Source organism: Mesoplodon mirus (genome assembly GCF_964341445.2).
Source record: "Mesoplodon mirus genome assembly, chromosome: 19".
NCBI classification, from domain to species: Eukaryota; Metazoa; Chordata; class Mammalia; order Artiodactyla; family Ziphiidae; genus Mesoplodon; species Mesoplodon mirus.
In genome coordinates, this window is record NC_138995.1 from 27,414,079 (window position 1) to 27,435,134 (window position 21,056).

A 21,056-nucleotide genomic window follows, 5' to 3' on the forward strand; every position below is an offset into this window, starting at 1 on the left:
AGAGAAGTGGTCCAAAACAAAATCCAAAATAAAAATTGCAATTTTTATTTGCTGAACCTAATTTAAAACTAAAACATCAAAGTGTCTCTTCCTCCATCACTAGAAATCAGATGGCAGCTGGAGAGGACTGGTTCTTTGCTCCCGCGAGGGCTCGAAGAAAAACAAAAACCCCTGTGCAGCCCCCGGCCTTTCCTCTGTGTCCCCTGGGGATGCCCGCAGGCCACAGCAGGCAGCTAGAGGCAGCAGAAAGAGAACTGTGCCTGGTGAAGGCTCCTCTCTGCTTCTTTGGGAAGCTGATGGGAAGCCAGAGGTCACAGAGCGTTGGAGGCCTGGCTTAAAGCCACCAGTCAGGCCAAGATGAAACATCTGCTCAAGTCTCCCCAGGCACCTGGCTGGGGGGTGAGTGGGAGGAAGGAATGGAGAAAACTGATGCTAAACCACAAATTAGCACCTTGGGCCTTGGCCCTGAAATGGCCTCTGCTGGCATAGGAGGGGGTGAGACTAAAAACAAATAAATAAAAGCGACACCGTGTCAAGGAGGGAGGATGACAGGCCCGTGGAAGCACGCTATGTCAGGCTTGAGCAGAGATGAGCCAGGGCATGATGGCTTACAAAACTCCTCGTCTGGGGCCAATGGCATCAAAATGCAGACAGCCCACGGGGCTGTGGGGAAGGGGCCATTTGTTGGAGGGACTACAGTAGGGATTCAGGCTGAGTCTGGGTGGGCTTACCAGGTGACCCCCCATCTTTTGTTGTCTTGTTTTTGGCATAACCACCACAGACCTAGAACTAGGAAGCCCTGGCTGCCCTCTACTGGTGATTTCTGGGAATGATCGCAACGCAGCAGCACTCAACCTGCAACCCAAAAGGGCCAAAAGAGAACCAGCTCCCGGGGAGGACCAGGAGCGGCTGCACATTTGGCCGGGCCTCCCATTGGTGGGACTGGCAGCATCCCCATCAGTCTGAGTGGGTTCCTCCATCTCTTCCTGGCTGCAGAGGGAGGGGCCCAGGACAACAAGGGCCTCTGGTGCTCACTTCAGAGGCATCGAGAAGAATTTGTTCCCAGACTTGCAGCGGATCTGCTCGGCGTATGCACGCAGCAACGTCTCGGAGTCTTCAAACTCACCCACGATTTCCTTAAACCAGGAGAGGACCATCACATTAAGGGGAATCAGGGACCCAGAGGGCACTGCAAACAAAGCTAGCCTACTGAAATCCTTTAGAGGTTAGGCCTGCTCAGGGGAGGCTGAGGGCCATGCAGGCGCCAGGCTCTCCAGGTTACCTTGTCTAATCAGCTCTGCAGTCTTGTGAGGTCAGTCCTATCATCCCAACTTTGCAGATAAGGAAATGGATGCTCAGAGCCCTGGACCACAGAATCCAATAAAACCAGGCTTGGGACCTGGGTCTACTGGAGCCTGAGACCGGAGCTCCTTGCTGTCTCCAGAATGATTAGACCAAGAGCAGATGTGGCTACTTGATGATGGCCCACGGGCTGTGTCCCGTCTGCACATGTGTTGTTTGGCTCGCAAAATGTTTTCTTAAAAAATACGTATTGGTTGCCAACATTTGAAAATAGAGGGGTTACCCACAAAAATTAAGATTTCTGGCTTCTTTTGAAAAACAGAAGTGCTTGCAACACGAGGTCCACATTCCTGCACGGCAACTGCCTGCACCAGGGGTGAGTACCGGCTCCTCTGAGGGCACTGATGGGAAAGTGAAAGATATCCCCTACTTATCACAATACGAGAAAGGCTGTGAGGGTGGACATTCTTTAGACCTGGTGCGTTTCACTCATTTCCAGCGTCTGCCAGGCCTCTGGGAGCACCCGAGCCTTTGACCTCTGGGTGAGGGTCTAGGACTTCAGGGGAGGCCCGCAGCATCCTCTCAGATTAGTGTTCTAGGGCAGGGCTTCTCAAATTTTAACGTGCACACAAATCCCTAGAGATCTTGTTAAATTCTGATTTCTTAGATCTGGATTGGGGCTTGAGAGTGCATGTTGCTAATAAGTTCCCAGGTGGTCTGGGACTGCACTGTGAGGAGCAGGGTAAGGTGCTGGGGTCTCTGGCTATGCCGGTTGTTTCCTATGCCAGGATTCAGGTTTGCATGCCTAATCCTCAGCGCCTGTCAGCTCCCCTCCACCCCCCAGCTTCTGGAGTTCAGCACTTTCCATGCTCCTGCCCTGGGAATTCACCTGTAGTTCCCGCAGGCACTGCCCTTCCAGCTGGAGATGTGCATCACCCACGCACCAGGCCAGACTGATGTGGAATGAGGGGTCCTGCAGAGGAACGGCGGGGAGACAGGCAGTCACCTGGATGTCGTGGCAGGCTCAGACATCACAGCAGCTCTGTGACAGAGTTGTCACGGTATCCCTGCTGCATCCCTGACCTGATTCATGGGAGACTAGATCCTCAGGGTTGATCCCAAGCACCCTCCATAGACAGAAAAAATAGCCCTGGGTTGGTCCCTGATACGGACTGAATTGTGTCCCCCAAATTCATATATTGAAGCCTTAACCCCCAGTGTGATGGTATTTGGAGAAGGGGCCTTTGGGAGGTAATTAGGTTTAGTTGAGGTCCTAAAGGTGAGGCCCTCATGATGGAATTAGTGCCCATATAAGAGACGGCAGAGAGCTGCTTCCTCTCTCTTTCCATCATGTGAGGACACAGTGAGAAGATGGCAATCTACAAGCCAGGAAGAGAGGCCTCAACAGAAACTGACTGTGATGGCACCTTGGTTTTGGACGTCTAGCCTCCAGAACTGTGAGAAAGTAAATTTCTTTTTTAAAATTATTTATTTATTTAGTTAGTTAGTTTTGGTTGCATTGGGTCTTTGTTTCTGTGCGTGGGCTTTCTCTAGTTGCAGCAAGTGGGGGCTACCCTTCGTTGCAGTGCGCGGGCTTCTCATTGCAGTGGCTTCTCTTGTTGCGGAGCACAGGCTCTAAGCGCGTGGGCTTCAATGGTTGTGGCGCTCGGGCTTTGTTGCTCCACAGCACGTGGGATCTTCCCGGACCAGGGCTTGAACCCGTGTCCCCTGCATTGGCAGGTGGGTTCTTAACCACTGCGCCACCAGGGAAGCCCGAGAAAGTAAATTTCTATTGTGTAAGTCATCCAGTCTATGGTATCTGGTTATGGCAGCCTGAGCTAAGACAGTCCTGTTCTCAGAGGCTCTCCTTTACATATTATAGAGAGCCATTACCTCTGGGATGTGGAAGAGAACACATGTCCCAGATTTAATGTTTTCTGATCAAAAACATTTCAAGAGATGACAGACTTTTTAAGATGAACAAAAACCCAAATGTCTAAAATTATAAAACTATAAATTATCTCCACTCAGGCTTCCCTGGTGGCGCAGTGGTTGAGAGTCCGCCTGCCGATGCAGGGGACACGGGTTCGTGTCCCGGTCCGGGAAGATCCCACATGCCGCAGAGCGGCTAGGCCCGTGAGCCATGGCCGCTGAGCCTGCGTGTCTGGAGCCTGTGCTCCGCAACGGGAGAGGCCACAACAGTGAGAGGCCCGGGTACCTAAAAAAAAAAAAAAAAAAAAAAAAAAAATATATATATATATATATATATATATATATCTCCACTCAAATTCATACTTATATCTCTCAGCATGATTTTAAAAGAATATATCAAGCAAAACCACTGGCCCTTTAAAGCCTTGATATTCGACTTGGAGTTCAAGTTCCCCTGGAGGGCACAGGGCAAGGCACAGGAAGGCAGGCGAAGCTGCAACTCTACCTGGAGTGTCAATGTGACTAAAAAGTATTGGGGAAAACTATTTCCTAAAAAATATAAAAATAAACATGGATACATTATAGAGTAGAAGACATAAATCTCATGTATATTGAAGAGATAACAGAAGATTTGTAAGAAATGTTGGACCTCCGCTGGGCTGCATCCGACTACACCTCAGACCCTCAACTCCCCAGGGTTGTGTGTCCTCTGAGGGCTGGCCGAATGGACACTTCCCACGGGCAAGTTCTGGAGGGCTCTTCGGTTTGCCTCTAACAAGGGTTTCTTTAAGGCTGATTTTATTCCTATTAGAGATGGGTCAGTGGAGAGAAAAAGACGCTGCTGATTACCTGGTAGAAAGTGGTGAGGTCAAACTCCTCCAGGACCCTGTCCACCTCTGAAACCAGGTCCAGGAACTGGCTGTGTCCCGAGGTGACCTCGAGTCCAACAAAGGTCCTGGGGGGAGACAGAGGTGGAGACCACACGGGCATGAGACGCAGCCTGAGAACAGAAACCATCCTCGAGGGGGCAGAGGATGTGACAGAGGAAAGCCAGGAGGGAGGTCTGGGCCGTGAGTTCAGTTCATTTCCCCGCTCTCTGAGCTGGCTCTCCATCCTTCCCCGGCTCTAATCGCACATCTCCCCTCCTTCCCCGGGGTATAAGAACCCTAGCAGGGCCATCTTCATCTGCTGCTGCCAAGGCTACGGACCCCCAGGCTGCGGCGCCCAGGCTCCCCGGCATCGCTCCCATGTCGGACTCTTTCTCCAGGGCTTCCCTCTCTGGCACCGGCTCCCTCCCGTCAGCACCCTCTCATCTCTAAAACCCCTCCCTTGAACCCACACCCTCAGCCAGCCCCCACCCCATTCCCGGTAAAACGTGCGTTCCAATGATTTGTCTCCCTCGGCTGTGTCTCACGCCTCCCCGCCCATCTTCAGTCCACTGCGCCAGGAACCACTCCCGTCAAAGCTGCCAACCACCTGTGTTCCTGAACTCAGGTACTTCTCTGTCCTCACCTTGGTCGCTCCGCAGGATCTGACACAGCTGACTCCTCCCTCCCTGAAGCCCTTTTTTCTCTTGGCTTCCAAGAGACCACCCACCACACCGTCCTGCTGTGACCCCACCTCTGGCCTCCTGTTCAGTCTCCTCTGCTGCTCTCTCTTCTTTCTGGCCTCTAAATGGTCAGGGGCTGCAGAGCCGGCATCACCTGCCCTCCCCCGCAGGCTGATCTCACCCAGCCCTGCTTGCAATATCACACAGCCCGATGGTTCCTACATTTCTATCTCCGGCTGGCACCTCTCCTGTATACCCAATTGTGTATGCGACTCTTCCACCCGGGGGTCTCACAGGCGGCAAAATCCACCAGGTACAAAGCAGAGCTTCTGATCTTCCTCCCACAGGTGTTTCCCATCAAGGACAATGGGGCCATTTATCTATATTTACCTAGCTGTTCAAACCCCAAAGCCAGGAATCTACTTTGATTCTTCCCCTTACTGTGCACAGACCCAACCCACTGGTAATTCCAGTTGATTCTACCTCCAGTATATCGGGAATGTGTCTGCTTCTTGGCTCTTCCACTGCCATTGCCCTAAGCCAGGCCACCACTGGCGCCTCACCTGTCCCGTCTGCTCTCCCTGCATCCAACCTCGCTCTTTTAGATCTTTTCTCCGCTCAGGAGCCACAGACACAGACACCATAGGGCCGGACTGACGTTTACAAACGTAAATTGGATCACGTCTCTGCTTAGATCCCTCCAATGGCTTCTGTGACACTGAAAATCCAAACTCCTGACCTTGACCTTGAAGGCCCTGCAGGAGTTAACCCTGCCTGACTCATCTCCTCACACTCTCCCACGTGCTCCCCACGTTCTGCTTCACTGGCCTCCTTAAACATGCCAGGCTCTTTCCTCCTCAGTCACCTCCTTGGCTGTGTCCTCTGCTTGGAGGCTCCTGGGGCAGCTCTTCCCAAGGCTGATTCCTTCTTGTCCTCATGTCACCAGCAAATGCCACCTTGCTAGCGCCCCCCTTGGCCACTTGCTCCAGACTATCATTTCACATGATAGTTATTAACGATCTCATTTCCTTGTTTATTGTCTGTCTCCCCTGCAGAATGTGAGATCCCACAGAGCAGGGACTATGCCGGCCTTTTCACTGCTGATCTGTAGTGTGCAGCAAGTGCCTGGCACCAGGAGGTGTTTAACAAATGTGTGCAGCATAGAATGAATGAATGAATGAGTGAATGAGTACTCTTCTTAGAGGTGCTGAGAGCAGAAGGCAGCTCAGATCCAGTGAGTGGATCTGACAGGGAGGCTTGCTTTGAAGCCTTGATAGCAACAGTTTCTTCTTATGTTCATCTCATCCTTGAATGCTTTTATAAAACTTGTTTCGTTCATCTGAGCTTCACAACTGCCCAATGATGGATGCTTGGAAATGTGACAGGATGTGGATGATGTGACAGCTTGGAAATGGCAGGTCACGGAGGTTGAAGGTATGAGCTCAACGTTAAATTGCAGACAGAGCTGGGCAGGCACCCAGGTTTTCTTTGAGTCTCAGGCTTTTCCCACTAAACCAAGATGTTGTTCTCTACCTCTGCCCCTCCTCCCATGCTCCCTGAGTTATTTTTCTTAATGAAACGTTCAGATTTGGGAACAGCTGCCCTTGTAGTCATAGGGCCGGTTAAAACACAAACAAACAAAAAACTGAGAGAGACAAGGCCCCCTCCAGTCTTTACTCCAAAGAATCCTCTTCTGGAAACAACTGGGGGCAGAGTCGGGAGACCCACCTGGTCTTCTCTTGATTGGTGTAAATCTTTACCCGGTCGGCAGTAAAGCAGAATCTGAAATTTAGAGGGACCACATTTCAGGAAGAATAATAAGGAAAAAAATCAGAGAGAATAGTGTATATTAAAAAACATCACTTTGGGGCTTCCCTGGTGGCGCAGTGGTTGGGAGTCCGCCTGCCGATGCAGGGGACACAGGTTCGTGCCGTGGTCCGGGAAGATCCCACATGCCGCGGAGTGGCTGGGCCCGTGAGCCATGACCGCTGAGCCTGCGCGTCTGGAGCCTGTGCTCCGCAACGGGAGAGGCCACAGCAGTGAGAGGCCCGTGCACCGCAAAAAAAAAAAAAAAAAAAAAAATCACTTTGAAAATACAGTTAACTCTTTTCGCATTTAGTATTGTCACCCTATTATACAGGTGGTAAACTGGACCCTAAAATATTAGAGCTGGGCAAGACCTTAAATAATCACCCAGTCCAGGTAACACATAGCTTCACTCAGATGCTAGCAAAAATTTTACTTTATTAAGAGCAGTTAATTCCAATAAGCAATTTGAGACTACCCCAGCTTTACTGATGGGAACTGAGAGGTCGGTGATAATAGATCACTTAAGAGCCAATTTTTTTCTTTGCAGGTTAACAAAACACAATTCTGATCCAGTCTAAGCAAGAACACTTCCATGTGCCTGGGCTGAGCTTGGGGATCCTCATACAACTCTGTGAGGCAGGTGCTATAATGACACCCATTTTACAGACACAGAAACTGAAGCTTGGTGAGGCTGAATTTGGTGAGTCATAATTTGAACTTCAATCTGCCTGATTCCAGAGCCCTTGCTCTCACCTGATGCTTTAGGGAGGGGTCTCTGTTGGTGTGAGATCGAGGCAGAAATACCATCACCCACCTCTCAGATCAGTTACACGGGGACCATCAAATTCTGCCAGGTAAGTGCTCTGACTCTGGCTGGTTCCACCTGTGTTCTCTGGGACATTAGGTGATCTTAGAGGGACAAACTGGCTTCCTGCCCTTCCTGGACCAACTTGGCAAATCCCATTACAGGAAACACTCATTTTACAGGCTCCAGGCCAAGCTCTCACCCTCACCTGAGGGAACACAACAACCCAGCTTGCCGGTTAGAATCTCACAACTTGTCCAAGGGCACGAAGTCAGTTAACTTTTGGCTTCCCTGTCAGCCTTCAGCCTCCTAGTACATCCCTTCTGGGGAAAATGTTAAGGGGTGATAGAACCAGCAGGGGCTCGGTTAAGTGTAGAGTACCTGCCAGATGTCCTGGAGTGGACATGGGGCATTTGCACCCAACTATAAAGGGTAATTTTATGCATTGACTTGACTGGACTAAGGGTTGCCCAGATAGCTGGTAAAACATTATTTCTGGGGTGGCTGTGACGGTGTTTCCAGAAAGATTAGCATTTGAATTGGTGAACTGAGTAGAGCAAATTGCCCTCCCCAGTGTGGGTGGGCATCATCCAACTTTTCAGAATAGAACAAAAAGGCAGAGGAAGGGCAAATGCACGCTGTCTCTGCTGGAACTGAGACGTCCAGCTTCTCGCCCTTGGACGTTGGGGTCCTTGGTTCTTAGGCTTTCAGGCTCATATCAGTCATTACGCCACCAGTCCCCCTACCCCTCGCTGGTGCTCAGGCCTTTGGACTCATGCTGAATGACACAACTGGCTTTCCTGGTTCCCCAGCTTGCTGTTGGCAGATTTGGGACCTGACCTTCATAACTGCGTGAACCAATTCCTACAATGCATTTCCTCATATCTCTATTTCTCTCTCTACCCTATTGGTTCTGTTTTTCTGGGTAACCCTAATACAGATTTTGGCACTGAGAATGGTTCTAGAGGAACAGAATTTTAAGAATGAGTTTTCTGAATTGGTTCTGGGGTTTCTGGAATTCGCTCTCTAATCTGATTAGATTCAAAGACGCTAATGGCTCTATCTTCAGTAGTAAAGAGAGCACTGATCGTCCACGCACGGACTGTTTATAGAGATGTGAAAATGTCTTCCTTGATACCCCTCATCAGCCATTTATTAGAAGCAAGAAGCTGAGTGACCCTATATGATACTTGCGAACGTTTTTGGAAAACTAAGGAATATAATGATGTTGGTTGGCTGCTCCTAATGTTGCTGGACAAAGTGGTGAAATAAAAAGATGAGCTCAGGGTATTGAATTCCCAACTCAAGCATAAAGGACCTAAGAGCTTCTCGGTGTGCCCTAAAGGAGACCTTGATTCCCTGTAGCTGCAGGGCTGAAATTGCTGAAAATCAAATCTGGAAACTTATCCTGCCATTTGCTGAATTATAACGCAAGTTGAACTCCTCGAACAAGCAGGATTTTACAGTTAAAGTGAGGGCACTGATTGGGAAAGTATGGGAACTTGTGGGAAACTCTGATGAAGCTGGGCGTATTGAGCCCTTAAATTCTTTTTTTTTTTTTAATTTATTTATTTTATTTTTGGCTGCGTTGGGTCTTTGTTGCTATGCGCAGGCTTTCTCTAGTTGCGGCGCGCGGGGGCTACTCTTCCTTGCGGTGCACGGGCTTCTCATTGCGGTGGCCTCTCCTGTTGCGGAGCATGGTCTCTAGGTGCGCAGGCTTCAGCAGTTGTGGCTCGTGGGCTCAGTAGTTGTGGCTCGCGGGCTCTAGAGCACAGGCTCAGTAGTTGTGGCACACGGGCTTAGTTGCTCCGTGGCATGTGGGATCTTCCCGGACCAGGGCTCGAACCCGTGTCCCCTGCACTTGCAGGCGGATTCTTAACCACTGCACCACCAGGGAAGCCCGAGCCCTTAAATTCTGATGAGTCTTCTTGGATGCAGTGGAAGGGTCCTCCCCCACCTAGTGTTATGGACCTTCCCACCTCTATCTGAGGGGATTAACCCTGCATTGCCTGAGGAAATGGTAATGGCCTCCCCTGAGGCAGATGCCAAGAAAATGCTGAGTCCCCTCAGGACCCACCTCCAACGCCCGTCTTTGCTTCTAGACCTATAACTAGACTCAAGTCCCAGCAGAACCCCTAAAGGTGAGGTACCATTTGTGGCCCACGAGGAGATGTGCTACACTCCAGAACTATTTGAGTTTCCTAATATATACAAGCAGAAATCCAGGGAACGTGTGTGGGAATGGATATTAAAGGTGTGGGGTGGGACTTCCCTGGTGGTCCAGTGGTTAAGAATCCGCCTTCCAATGCAGGGGATGCGGGTTCAATCCCTAGTCGGGAAACTAGGATCCCACATGCCACAGGGCTACTGAACCCGTGTGCCACAACTAGAGAGCCTGTGTGCCGCAACTACAGAGCCCACATGCTCTGGAACCTGCGCGCCACAACCAGAGAGAAGCCCGTGCGCCACAGTGAAAGATCCTGCATGCCACGACTAAGACCCGACATGGCCAAAAATAAAGATAAGTGAATATTAAAAAAAAAAAAAAAAGGTGTGGGGCAATGACAGAAGGATCAAAAGTGGCATCAGGCTGAATTTACGGATATGGGCTTGCTGAGCAGAGATTCGGCATGTAATGCTGCAGCTCCAGGAGCTGGAAACGGGTCTGGTTGGTTAGATGGCTGAAACACGGACCAGAAGGTGGCCCACAGTGAGTAAACTGGAAATACCTGGCCCGCAAGGTGGGCGTAGTTACCGTAAAGGACAGCGGAGTCGAAGCAGCAATCAGAAGTCTGACTTGTGCAGACATAGGGCGTTGGCTGTTTCTAGAAGTGACATAGATAGGAAGCCTACTAAATTCTTCCTTCATCTGTATAAGCAGAAAAGTTCTAGGCCAGGTGAGCCAAAGTCTAACTTGAATCATAAAGGCAGAGTCATGGCCCCTCAGTTCCCAGAATGGAGCCAGTTCACAGACCCAGAGCCGCGTGAATGAAGGGGAAGTCGGGTCCCCTTGAGGAAGGACCCTGGTACATGACTACAAATTTATACTGTTAATCTTTCTCCCAGCCTTCCCCAAAGGGACCTATGCCTTTTTACCAGGGTAACTGCGCACTGGGGAAAAGGAAATAACGAGCCTTTTGGGAATGACTGGACATTGGCTCTGAAATGACACGAATTCCTGGAGACCCAAAATGTCACTGTGGCTCATCACTCCGAGTAGGGGTTAATGGAGGTCAGGTGGTCAATGGAGTTGTAGCTCAGGTCCACCTCACAGTGGGCCCAGTGGGTCCCCAAACCCATCCTGTGGTTATTTCTGCAGTTCCAGAATGTATAATTGGAATAGACATACTCAGCAACAGGCAGAATCCCCACACTGATTCTCTCACCTGTGGAGTGAGGGCTATTACAGTGGGAAAGGCCAAGTGCAAGCTATTAGGGGTGCCTCTGCCCAGAAAAATGGTAAATGAAAAGCAATACCGCATCCCTGGAGGGACTGCAGAGATCAGTGCCACCATCAAGGACTTGAGAGATGCAGGGGTGGTGACTCCCACATCTCCATTCAACTCCCACTCTGTCTGGGCAGAAGACAGATGGATCATGGAAGATGACAGTGGATGATCATAAACTGATGACTGGAGGTGGTGACTCCAATTGCAGCTGCTCTTCCAGATGTGGTTTCATTACTTGAGCAAATTAACACATCCCCTGGTTCCTGGTTTGCAGCTATTGATTTGGCAAATACATTTCCCTCCATCGCTGTCCATAAGGACCAGAAGCAGTTTACTTTCAGGCCAGCAATGCACCTTCACTGTCCTACCTCAGGGCTACAGCATCCTCCAGCCCCACGTCCTAATTTACTGTAGAGGGTTTGCTCACCTTTCCCTTCCACTAGATATCACACTGCTCCCGTACATGGATGACATTATGTTGACTGGACCTAATGAGCAGGAAGTGGCAACTACTCTAGACTTATTGCTAAGACATTTGTGTGTCAGAGGGTGGGAAATAAATCCAACTAAGATTCAGGGCCTTCTACCTCAGTGAAATGTCTAGAGGTCCAATGGTGTGGGGCATATCGAGATATCCCCTTTGAGATGAAGGATAAAGTAGTTTTGAAATAAGGTATGTACCTTTTTTTTTTAAACATGCTATTGCACACTTTATAGACATAACTTTTATGTGCATTGGGAAACCAAAAACTTCATGTCATTCACTCTATTTTATTCTGGAACAGAACCCACAAAATCTGTATCTGCTCTGAATCAGCAGCCACATATGGTGCTGTTTCTCTTGTAGCCAGGATTCACGGGGCCAGGAATCAAGGGGTAGAAATGGGAGTGGTACCACTCACCATTGCCCTAGTGATGCATTAGCAAAATGTTTGCTTCCGGTTCCCACAACTTCATGCTCTGCTAGCCCAGAGGTCTTAGTTCCGAGGGAGGAATGCTTCCACCAGGAGACCTAGTGCTTCCACTGAACTGGAAGATGAGACTTGCCACCTTGCCACTCTGGGCTCCTGTACCTTTAAGTCAACAGACAAAAGAGTTACAGTGTCGGCTGGGGTCATTGATCCTGACTACCGAGGGGAAACTGGACTACTACTCCACAATGGAGATATGGAAGAGGATATCTGGAATACAGGAGATCTGTTAGGGCATCTTTTAGTATTATCATGCCTACTGATTTCAGGCCAATGGAAAACTACAACAACCTAATCCAGGCAGGATTAGTAATGGCCCAGACCCTTCGGGAATGAAGGTTTGGGTCACTACCCCAGGTAAAGAACCACAACCATCTGAGGTGCTTGCTGAAGGCAAAGGGAACAGAGAGCTAGGTAGTGGAAGGTAGTTGTAAATATCAGCTACGACCATGTGACCAGTTACAAAAATGAGGACTATAATCATCACGAGTATTTCCTCCTTATTTTGTTATGAATACGTCTGCGAGTATATATACAGGACACCTCAGGGACATTGCAGATTTGGATCCCACAATAAAGTGAGTCACACAATTTTCTGGCTTCCCAGTGCATATAAAAGTTACGTTTATACTACACTGTAGTCTATTAAACAAAGGCATTATGTCTAAGAAACAATGTACATACCTTATTTTTAAAATACTTTATTGCTAAAAAATGCTAACCATCATTTGAGCCTTCAGTGAGTCATAATCTCTTTGCCGGTGGAGGGTCTTGCCTCGATGTAGGTGGCTGCTGACTGATCAAGGTGGTGGTTGCTGAAGACTGGGTGGTGATGGCAATTTCTTAAAATGAGACGACAGGAAGGCAAACGATGAAGTTTGCCGCATCCATCAATTCTTCCTTTTATGAATAATTTCTCTGTAGCATGCAATGCAATGCTGTTTGATAGCATTTTACCCACAGAACTTCTTTCAAAATTGGAGTCAGTCCTCTCAAACCCTGCCACTGCTTTATCAACTAAGTTGACGGAATATTCTAAATCTTTTGTTGTCATTTCAACAATCTTCACAACATCTTTACCAGGAGTAGAGTCCATCTCCAGAAGTCACTCTTTTGCTCATCCATAAGAAGCAACTCCTCATCCGTTAAAAGTTCTATCACGAGACGGCAGCAATTCAGTCACATCTTGAGTCTTCACTTCTAATTCTAGCTCTCTTGCTGTTTCCATCACATCTGCAGTTACTTCCTCCAGTGAAGTCCTGAGCCCTTCAAAGTCATCCATGAGGGTTGGAATCAACTTCTTCCAAACTCTTGTGTATGTTGATATTTTGACCTCTTCCCATGAATCACAGATGTTCTTAATGGCATCTAGAATGGTGAATCCTTTCTAGAAGGTTTTCAAATGACTTTGCCCAGATCCATCAGAGGAATAACTATCTATGGCAGCTACAGCCTGATGAAATGTATTTCTTAAATAATAAGACTTATAAGTAAGAAGACTTGAAAGTTGAAATCACTCCTTGATCCATGGGCTGCAGAACTGATGTTGTGTTAGCAGCATGAAAACAACATTGATCTCACTGTACATCTCCATCAGAGCTCTTGGGTTACCAGGTGCACTGTCAATGAGCAGTAATATTTTGAAAAGAATCTTTTTTTTTCTAAGCAGTAGGTCTCAACAGTGGGCTTAAAATAGTCAGTAAACCATGCTGTCAACAGATGTGCTGTCATCCAGGCTTTGTTGTTCCATTTATAGAGCACAAACAGAGTAGACCTAACATAATTCTTAAGGGCCCTAGGATTTTTAAAATAGCTAGTGAGCATTGGCTTCAATTTAAAGTCACCAGCTGTATTAGCCCCTAACGAGTCAGCCTGTCCTTTGAAGCTGTGAAGCCAGACACTGACTCCTCTCTGGCTATGAAAGTCCTAGATGGCATCTTCTTCCAATAAAGGCTGTTTCATATATTGAAAATCAATTGTTTAGTGTAGCCACCTTCATGAATTATCTCAGCTAGATCTTCTGGATAAGTTGCTGCAGCATCTACATCAGCACTTGCTGCTTCACCTCACACTTTTATGTTATAGAAATGGCTTCTTTCCTTGTACCTCATGAACCAACCTCTTCTAGCTTCAAACTTTTCTTCTGTAGCTTCCTCACTTCTCTCAGCCTTCAGAGAATTGAAGAGGGTTAGGGCCTTGCTCTGAATTAGGCTTTGCCCTAAGGGAATGTTGTGGCTGGTTTGATCATCTATCCAGACCACTAAAACTTTCCCCAAACCAGCAAAACGCTTTCTTATCATTCTTGTGTTTACTGGAGTAGCACTTTCGATTTTGTTCGAGAACTTTTCCTTTGCATTCACAACCTGGCTAACTGGGACAAGAGACCTAGCAGCTTTCAGCCTACCTCTGCTTTTGACATGCCTTTCCTCACTAGGCTTAATCATTTTTGGCTTTTGATTTCAAGTGAGAGATGTGTGACTCTTTCTTTCACCTGAATACTTAGTGGCTGCTGTAGGGTTATTAACTTCAACATTGTTGTATCTCAGGGAATAGGGAGGCCCAAGGGGAGGGAGAGAGATGTGGGGGAATGGGAGGTTGGTGGAGCAGTCAGAACACACACATTTATCAATTAAGTTTGCCCTCGTATATGGGCGTGGCTCCCAGCGCCCCAAAACCATTACAATAGTAACATCAAGGATCACTGATCACAGATCACTACAACAAATATAACAATAACAAAAAAGCTTGAAATATTGCAAGAATTACCAAAATGGGACAGACACGAAGTGAGCAACTGTTGTTGGAAAAATGGCACTGACGGATTTGCTCAATGCAGAGTCGCCACAAACCTTCAGTTTGTAAAAAATGCAGTATATGTGAAGCACGATAAAACAAGGTTTGCCTGTACCTATGTTGAGCAAATATCTTTGTTTTCTTCTCTTATTCCCTTATCATGTAACATAACATGTAGTGACTTTATACTAGTATTCAAGTATTGTTAATTTTACATCATAGTATTCAAGTTATGGGCTTTTAGAAGAGTAAAAAGTATCGCTCAAGAAGATTACCTCCTCTTGGGCCTCCCTGGTGGCGCAGTGGTTGAGAGTCCGCCTGCCGATGCAGGGGATACGGGTTCGTGCCCCGGTCTGGGAGGATCCCATATGCCGCGGAGCGGCTGGGCCCGTGAGCCATGGCCGCTGGGCCTGCGCATCCGGAGCCTGTGCTCCGCAACGGGGGAGGCCACAACAGTGAGAGGCCCGCGTACCGCAAAAAAAAAAAAAAAAAAAAAAAAGAAGATTACCTCCTCTTCTGGGGAAGGGATTAATGCATTTGCAGATGTACACTGGATGTTGTATCATGTTAGGCAGAATTATGACCTTGTTGTGGTCTTAATTTAGAGATTAAGTATGGTTTAAGAAGACGCATATAAGTGTCAAGTTGATAAGGGGTGGACTTGAGATGGTTAATTTTATGTGTCAGCTTGACTGGGCTAAGGGATGCCCAGATAGCTGGTGAAACATTATGTTTGGGTTTGTCTGTGAGGGTGTTTCTGCAAAGATTAGCATTTGAATTGGTGAACAGAGTAAAGCAAACGGCCCTCCCCAATGTGGGTGGGTGGGCATCATCCAATCTGTTGAGGGCCTGAGTAGAACACAAAGGCAGAGGAAGGCCAACTCCCCCTCTGCTTGAGCTGAGACGTCCATCTTCTCCTGCCCTCCGACACTGGCGCTGCTGGTGCTCAGGCTTTCAGGCTCACACCAGGACTTACACCATCAGCCCCCTGATTTTTAGGACTTTGGAATCAAACTGAATTACACCACCGGCTTTCCTGGTTCTCTCCTTGCAGATGGCAGATAGTGGACTTCTTGGCCTCCATAACCACATAAGCCAATACCTATAACAAATCTCCTCTTATGTATATCTGTATACATCTTATTGATTCTGTTTCTCTGGAGAACCCTGACTAATACATCAGCCGACACCCTTTCTCCTGGTGATCTTATATATGAGGACTGCTCTCTCGTTTTGTGCTGGTAGAGTGGTCAACCTGCCCCCACCCAGGGGTGTGTACTTGACAGGCCTGGACAATCAGAGCATAGCATTCCCTCCGTCACAGCCATAGAATCAGAGGTGCACTACCCACTCTTGGTCATCTTAGGCTCAACCAGTCAAACCTGAAGAGGCCACCTGGCCCAGCTTCCTTCAGGACACAGGCTAGGAGACACTGCACCAGCAGGGCAGCACCAGGGAGGGCCAACCCAGTGGTCCAGGGGCTGTTCCCTAACTGAGCAAGAGAACAAGCTATGTGCACCCACCCCAGCCACCCTGGGAGCAATACCTCTGGTAATAGCCCTTGTGCAAAGTTTCCAGAGGCCCCAGCAAGGGACTTGCCCAGGTAGAGAACCACCGCATGCACGGAGGCCCAAGCCATGGTTTCCCAGGAGGGGCTTAGTTCACTCAGTCTTCCCAGCCCAGACACGACGTGCTCAAAAGTCATTTTTACCATAAGTGACATGGCCCGAGAACACATCTGGCATTCCACCTTTATCCAGGGACACAGCTAGAAGCAGGATAACTGAAGCATTCTCATGTAGCAGGGGAAAGGACTTGGTGCCATCTGACGTCTTCCCGGTCCCATGTATGAAGCCAGTGCTACCTCTAAACATTTTAGTTACACCAGCCTATAAATTCCCCGTTTAAGCCACTTTTGGTTGGATTTCTGGCACCTGCAATCAAGAGGGTCCTGACTAACATACATGACTCAATAAAAAGAGGGATGGGGGCTGCATGAGGTGGACAGATGAGTTTTAGTCCCGAGTCTCTGGCTAACTGACTGAATTGGAGCAAATCCCTTCCTCCTCTGGCCCTGAGTAGGGGCTACACAAAATGGGCAGTCCTCCAATGGGGCAGAGTAGTTCTATGGAATTCCTGGGCCTCGGGCCTCCTGAACTGCGAGGGTGGGGCTTTGGCTAAAAGACTTCTGTTTTTCTCTCTCTTACTCAGCTACATATCAGGGATCTGTGTAACACCTCATCAGAAGAAAGGACTCTGCAGATAAGACCAGGAGGACAAAACCACCACCTGGATGGCTTCTTAGGCTCCTACTAGAACCAACATTCAGAGGATCCAGAGGAGGATTTCTGGGCTCTCTCTCTCTTGCTCAGTCATTCAACAAACACCCATTTGATGCCTATAGTGAGCAAAGCACCTGGAAAAAAGCTGTGGGGTAATTCAGAGAGCAGCCGCATTCCTGGCCTGCAGGAACTTGGGCTCCAAGCGGGAGACGGGACATGGGGATGACTGAATATGGATATGAGGATGAGTGGAACGAGCACTGGGGTGTAGACAAGCACAGGACAGCAGGGTCCCTGGGACTGAAGAATTCTGGAGGAGATACCAATTGGGACAGCCTCAGTGAAGGAGCAGTGCTTTGATCTGGCCAAGTCTCGAAGGAGAGGCATTTCTAGTAGAAAGAAGAGGTGTGAAATAGTCAAGGGAAAAAAAGCCTAGGCTGGCAGATAAAACCAGAGTGGGGGTGAGCTCTGATCGTTCGCCAAGTGCCACGTTGAGGGTATGTGTGATCTCATTCACTCTCACAAGTCCCCTCTGAGGGAGCCACCACTCCCCTGACCCGCACATAGGTAAGGCTCGGAGGCTTCCAGAGTTTACGTGGCACGCCCAAGGGCACATGGGATGAAGCGCACAGCAGGCGGTTCTGGGAGGTGTTCGGTGTGCTAACCTTTAGGCGTGCCTGCTTGAAGGGGTAGTGCATCCCACAGGTCCATCCCCACAAGAGCTCAGGACAGGAAGAGGAGCCTTGAAGGGGAGGGAGATGAGGGGCAGAGGGAAGCACTGGGCACTCACCTCTGGAAGGAGGCCACGCGGTCTTTCAGAGCCTGCACGAAGGGGAGGATCCAGTGATGGCGCAGAACCACGCTCTGGGACAGGCTGAGGTGGAAGGCCTCCATCCGTACCAGCCGGGGGACGTATGTCTGTGCGTGGAGCAGCAGCATGTCAAGCAGGTCCAGGAACTCCTCCCTGGCCTCATCTGGAGGGGAGGGGAGGAGTGGAGAGGGTGGGCCATCCTCTTAGCCAGGGCGGCATGGCTGGAGGAAGCCCAGAAGGCAGAGAAAGGCTTTTGAGAGCAGCCTATGTCTATGTATTTCGAATAATACTTTAATATGCATTTATGGCTATAGAAGTAACACATACATGCTCTTTGAAAAGAATTCAAGTGAGAAAAGAAATATGTGACAGAGAAAGTAGGGGCCCCTGATATCCTATCACCTACAGCAGTGGTCTCCAAACTACTGTGATTGCATAGGCCATTAGTCAAACAAGCTTGCACACATACCCTCAATAAATGTGTATTTAGTTATAAATTACAAACATGTGCTACACTGCAAAATTATGTGTGTTATAAAATGTACACTTGGAACAACAGAAATTTTAAAAGATGAGATAAAGAGAAATACATAAAAAGGTTTTAATACTTTTCTCTCTAATGGATCATCTTGATCCCTTCCCCAGGCACATACAGCCCACTTTCAAGATACTACCCTAGAGATAAAGGCTGTCAAATGTGATGCCTATTTCCCCAGCCTTTTCTCAGCGCATGTACTAATGTATATATCTTATTTGTTAAAAAAGATGAGGGCATACCAGTTCTTCCATTGACTTTCTCCATATAACACTACATGTTGGACAGCCTTCCTCTCATTACATAAATCAAGCTCGTAATTATAGCTCCGCAGTAACCCATAATCAGAAACAGTTCATTTTTTTAATCAGACATTTAGAATCTCCTGATTGTACACAAAGACAAAGAATGCAACAAGGACCACCACTGTATTTTCACAGATTATTCATTTTTTTTAACCAAACATGTGACTAGAGCTGCATGGTTAACAGTCTGCTCACAACTAATAAGTTACTCGATTTGCCTAAGTGCCCCATGGAGTAGGCAGTATAGAGAATCATTCTCATTCTGTGGATGGGGAAATGGAGGTTCCAAGAGTTTACCTGATCTAATACAATGTAATAAGAGCCACCACATTCTCCGTGTATCGTGCTAAGAACTTGACATAGATTATCTGATTTAATCTTCACAAAAGTCCTAGAGGATAGGTATTACTACTATCCCCATTTTAGAGATGAGGAAACTGAGGCTCCGAGAAGTCAGCAACTTACTAAAGGGCACACAGAATAGTGGGTAGTGGAGTGAGGTCAGACTCTGAACCCTGGGCATTTTCTGCCTGCCACTCACTCAGTAGGGCTAGGGTGGGGTGGGACTGGAGGCCAGCACACCTACAGCCCTCTTCGAAATAAAGTACCAGCTACAGCTGCAGTCTGGGATGGCCTTGACACTCTGCCCCAGACCCTCCCTTGGTCACATCCTCATGAGCAGGGAGAACAGTATACACAGGGTTAGTAAAAAATATTTCAGGCAATGAATTCAAAACTGAACTGTACAGCACAGGGAACTCTGCTCAATATTATGTAACAACCTAAATGGGAAAAGAATTTGAAAAAGAATAGATACATGTATATGTATAACTGAACCACTTTGCTGTACACCTGAAACTATCACAACATTGTTAATCAACTACATCCCAATATAAAAACAAAGACCAGAAAACCTGAAACCAAGTTAACAGAAAAATTCCCTAGTTTTTGAAACGTGTTCTCTCTCTGTTGAGTTAATCTCTTTCCCACCACCAGTGTCAGAGGTTTCTGGCTTCTTCCTCCTGGTTGGGGCCAGCTTCCTCCCATAAGGGGCACCTGTCAGTGTCAGCCACGTGCCTCTCACGCATTACTCACATGGTACGTAGACGTGGGTGGCCCAGTTGCCCCTCTCGTGGGGAAAGGTGCGCACCCGCCCCCCATGTTTTGCGCTATCATCTGCAGGCCTCTCCTCGGTGCCTGGGAACATGTCCAGCACACTGTCGGGTACTGGCAACTTCTGGCTGGGAAGGGGGCTCTGGCCCCTGCAAGAGAAAAGAAGAAATCAAGCACATTTAGCCTCTTAGCATTCTCTACCTCTGTACACACGATGAAAGTTGTAACCCCTTGTACCAGGCGAGTCTGCGTGTCTATTTCTCACCAGATGCTGTAAGCAGCTTCTAGATAACCACAAAGCTCTTTCCCCAACACTGTCTCATTGGAGTCTCCCAACGGCTCGCGGAGGCAGACTTTAGCAGGGAACGTGGTCCCCATGGAAAACAACGGGGCAAGTGGCAATATGTGGTTCAGAGGTCACATGCCCTAACTGGACAGGCCTCAGCTGGAGTGACACTTCCTAGCTCCGCGGACTTGGGCAAGTCATGTGCCCTCTGTGGGCCTCAGTTTCCTCATCTGTACAGTGCACTGCAACCTGATAGGGCTATTGTGAGATGAACCGGGAGACTGCTTGAAAAGCACTCAGAATGCACCAGGCTTGGCAATTAAGAACTGAAGCTCCACAAAGTAGGAGACTTGGATGGTTCTGCTCACTGCTGAGTCCCCAGTCCCGAGCCTGGCGCAGAGAGGGTGCTCAATGAATATATACTGGATAAAGGAAAACACTCTCCAAATGAGGAAGCAGACCTAGGGTGGTACAGCGGTGCGCGCCGGGAGACGAGTGGGCCAGCGGCAGAAGCTGGACCCGAACCCACGTTTCCTGCCTCCTAACCTTGGCCCAGCCGGTGGGGGCACTCCGGGGCTTTGTCCAAGGCTGTCCTCCGGATCCTCCTTTCCCCCGGTGCCCCTTTTCCTTCCCTCGCGAGCAGCCCGGCACCCTCCCCAACCACCCCAAAGCTCGGGTCCGGTCCGGGTGCCAACCCGCACCCTCCCCAGAAAGTCTTCCTCGCTCCTCACCGACTGCAGCCTCCAGTCCCCGGCCGGACCCGGGCCCCGGCCTCAGCCTCATCCTCGGAGCCGCTGCTGCTGTAGCCCACCAGGGGCGCCGCACTCATGGGGGACCCCCTCCGCTACGGCACAGCCGGCCCGCCAGCAGTCGAACCACACCCGGAATTCCTCTGCGCCGGAAGTGCTCTCCCGGGGGCGGGGCCCGGATTAGCACCGCCTCGGGGCGGGGTCTGGGGGCGGGGCCCGGCAGGACTCGAGCAAAGAGGCTACCCACCTAGACCACGCTGCTTGCTGGCTCGCCGCGCTTTGACCACAATCTGGAGCCTCCCGGAACCGCCATCCTCCGTGTGCCCATTAAACAGATCGCTCTCAGCCCTGACCTCTCTGTCCGC

At 49.0% G+C, this 21,056-nt stretch overlaps 1 protein-coding gene across 3 annotated transcripts; it reads right to left on the bottom strand.

The window, feature by feature from the left end:
- Positions 1-22: 22 nt before the first annotated feature.
- On the bottom strand, positions 23-21,019 carry USB1 (U6 snRNA biogenesis phosphodiesterase 1). 3 transcript variants are annotated; one of them, XM_082607416.1, is made up of 7 exons: positions 20,674-20,855; positions 19,639-19,805; positions 17,683-17,866; positions 6,512-6,565; positions 4,084-4,189; positions 2,192-2,275; positions 23-1,136 (listed from the first exon to the last, which is right to left on the bottom strand). In XM_082607416.1, exons 1-7 carry the CDS (start codon positions 20,769-20,771, stop codon positions 1,032-1,034), a joined length of 798 nt encoding a protein of 265 aa, XP_082463542.1. In that variant the 5' UTR covers positions 20,772-20,855; the 3' UTR covers positions 23-1,031. The 3 variants fall into 3 exon arrangements, with proteins under 3 accessions (XP_082463542.1, XP_082463543.1, XP_082463541.1); XM_082607417.1 differs by lacking the exons at positions 23-1,136; positions 20,674-20,855 and adding exons at positions 1,148-1,703; positions 20,939-21,019; XM_082607415.1 differs by lacking the exon at positions 23-1,136 and adding an exon at positions 1,148-1,703 and having other exon boundaries at positions 20,674-20,859.
- Between the last annotated feature and the right edge of the window lie 37 nt (positions 21,020-21,056).

Bases quoted from the DNA above. Each gene is read 5' to 3' on its own strand.
- USB1 (XM_082607415.1), bottom strand. From the start codon at position 20,771: ATGAGTGCGGCGCCCCTGGTGGGCTACAGCAGCAGCGGCTCCGAGGAT. The intron at 17,867-19,638 runs GTGAGTAATGCG...CCTCCCCTCCAG, and splicing joins CACCCACGTCTACGTACCAT to ATGAGGCCAGGGAGGAGTTC. The intron at 4,190-6,511 runs GTGGGTCTCCCG...GTCTCCCCCCAG, and splicing joins ACCAATCAAGAGAAGACCAG to GACCTTTGTTGGACTCGAGG.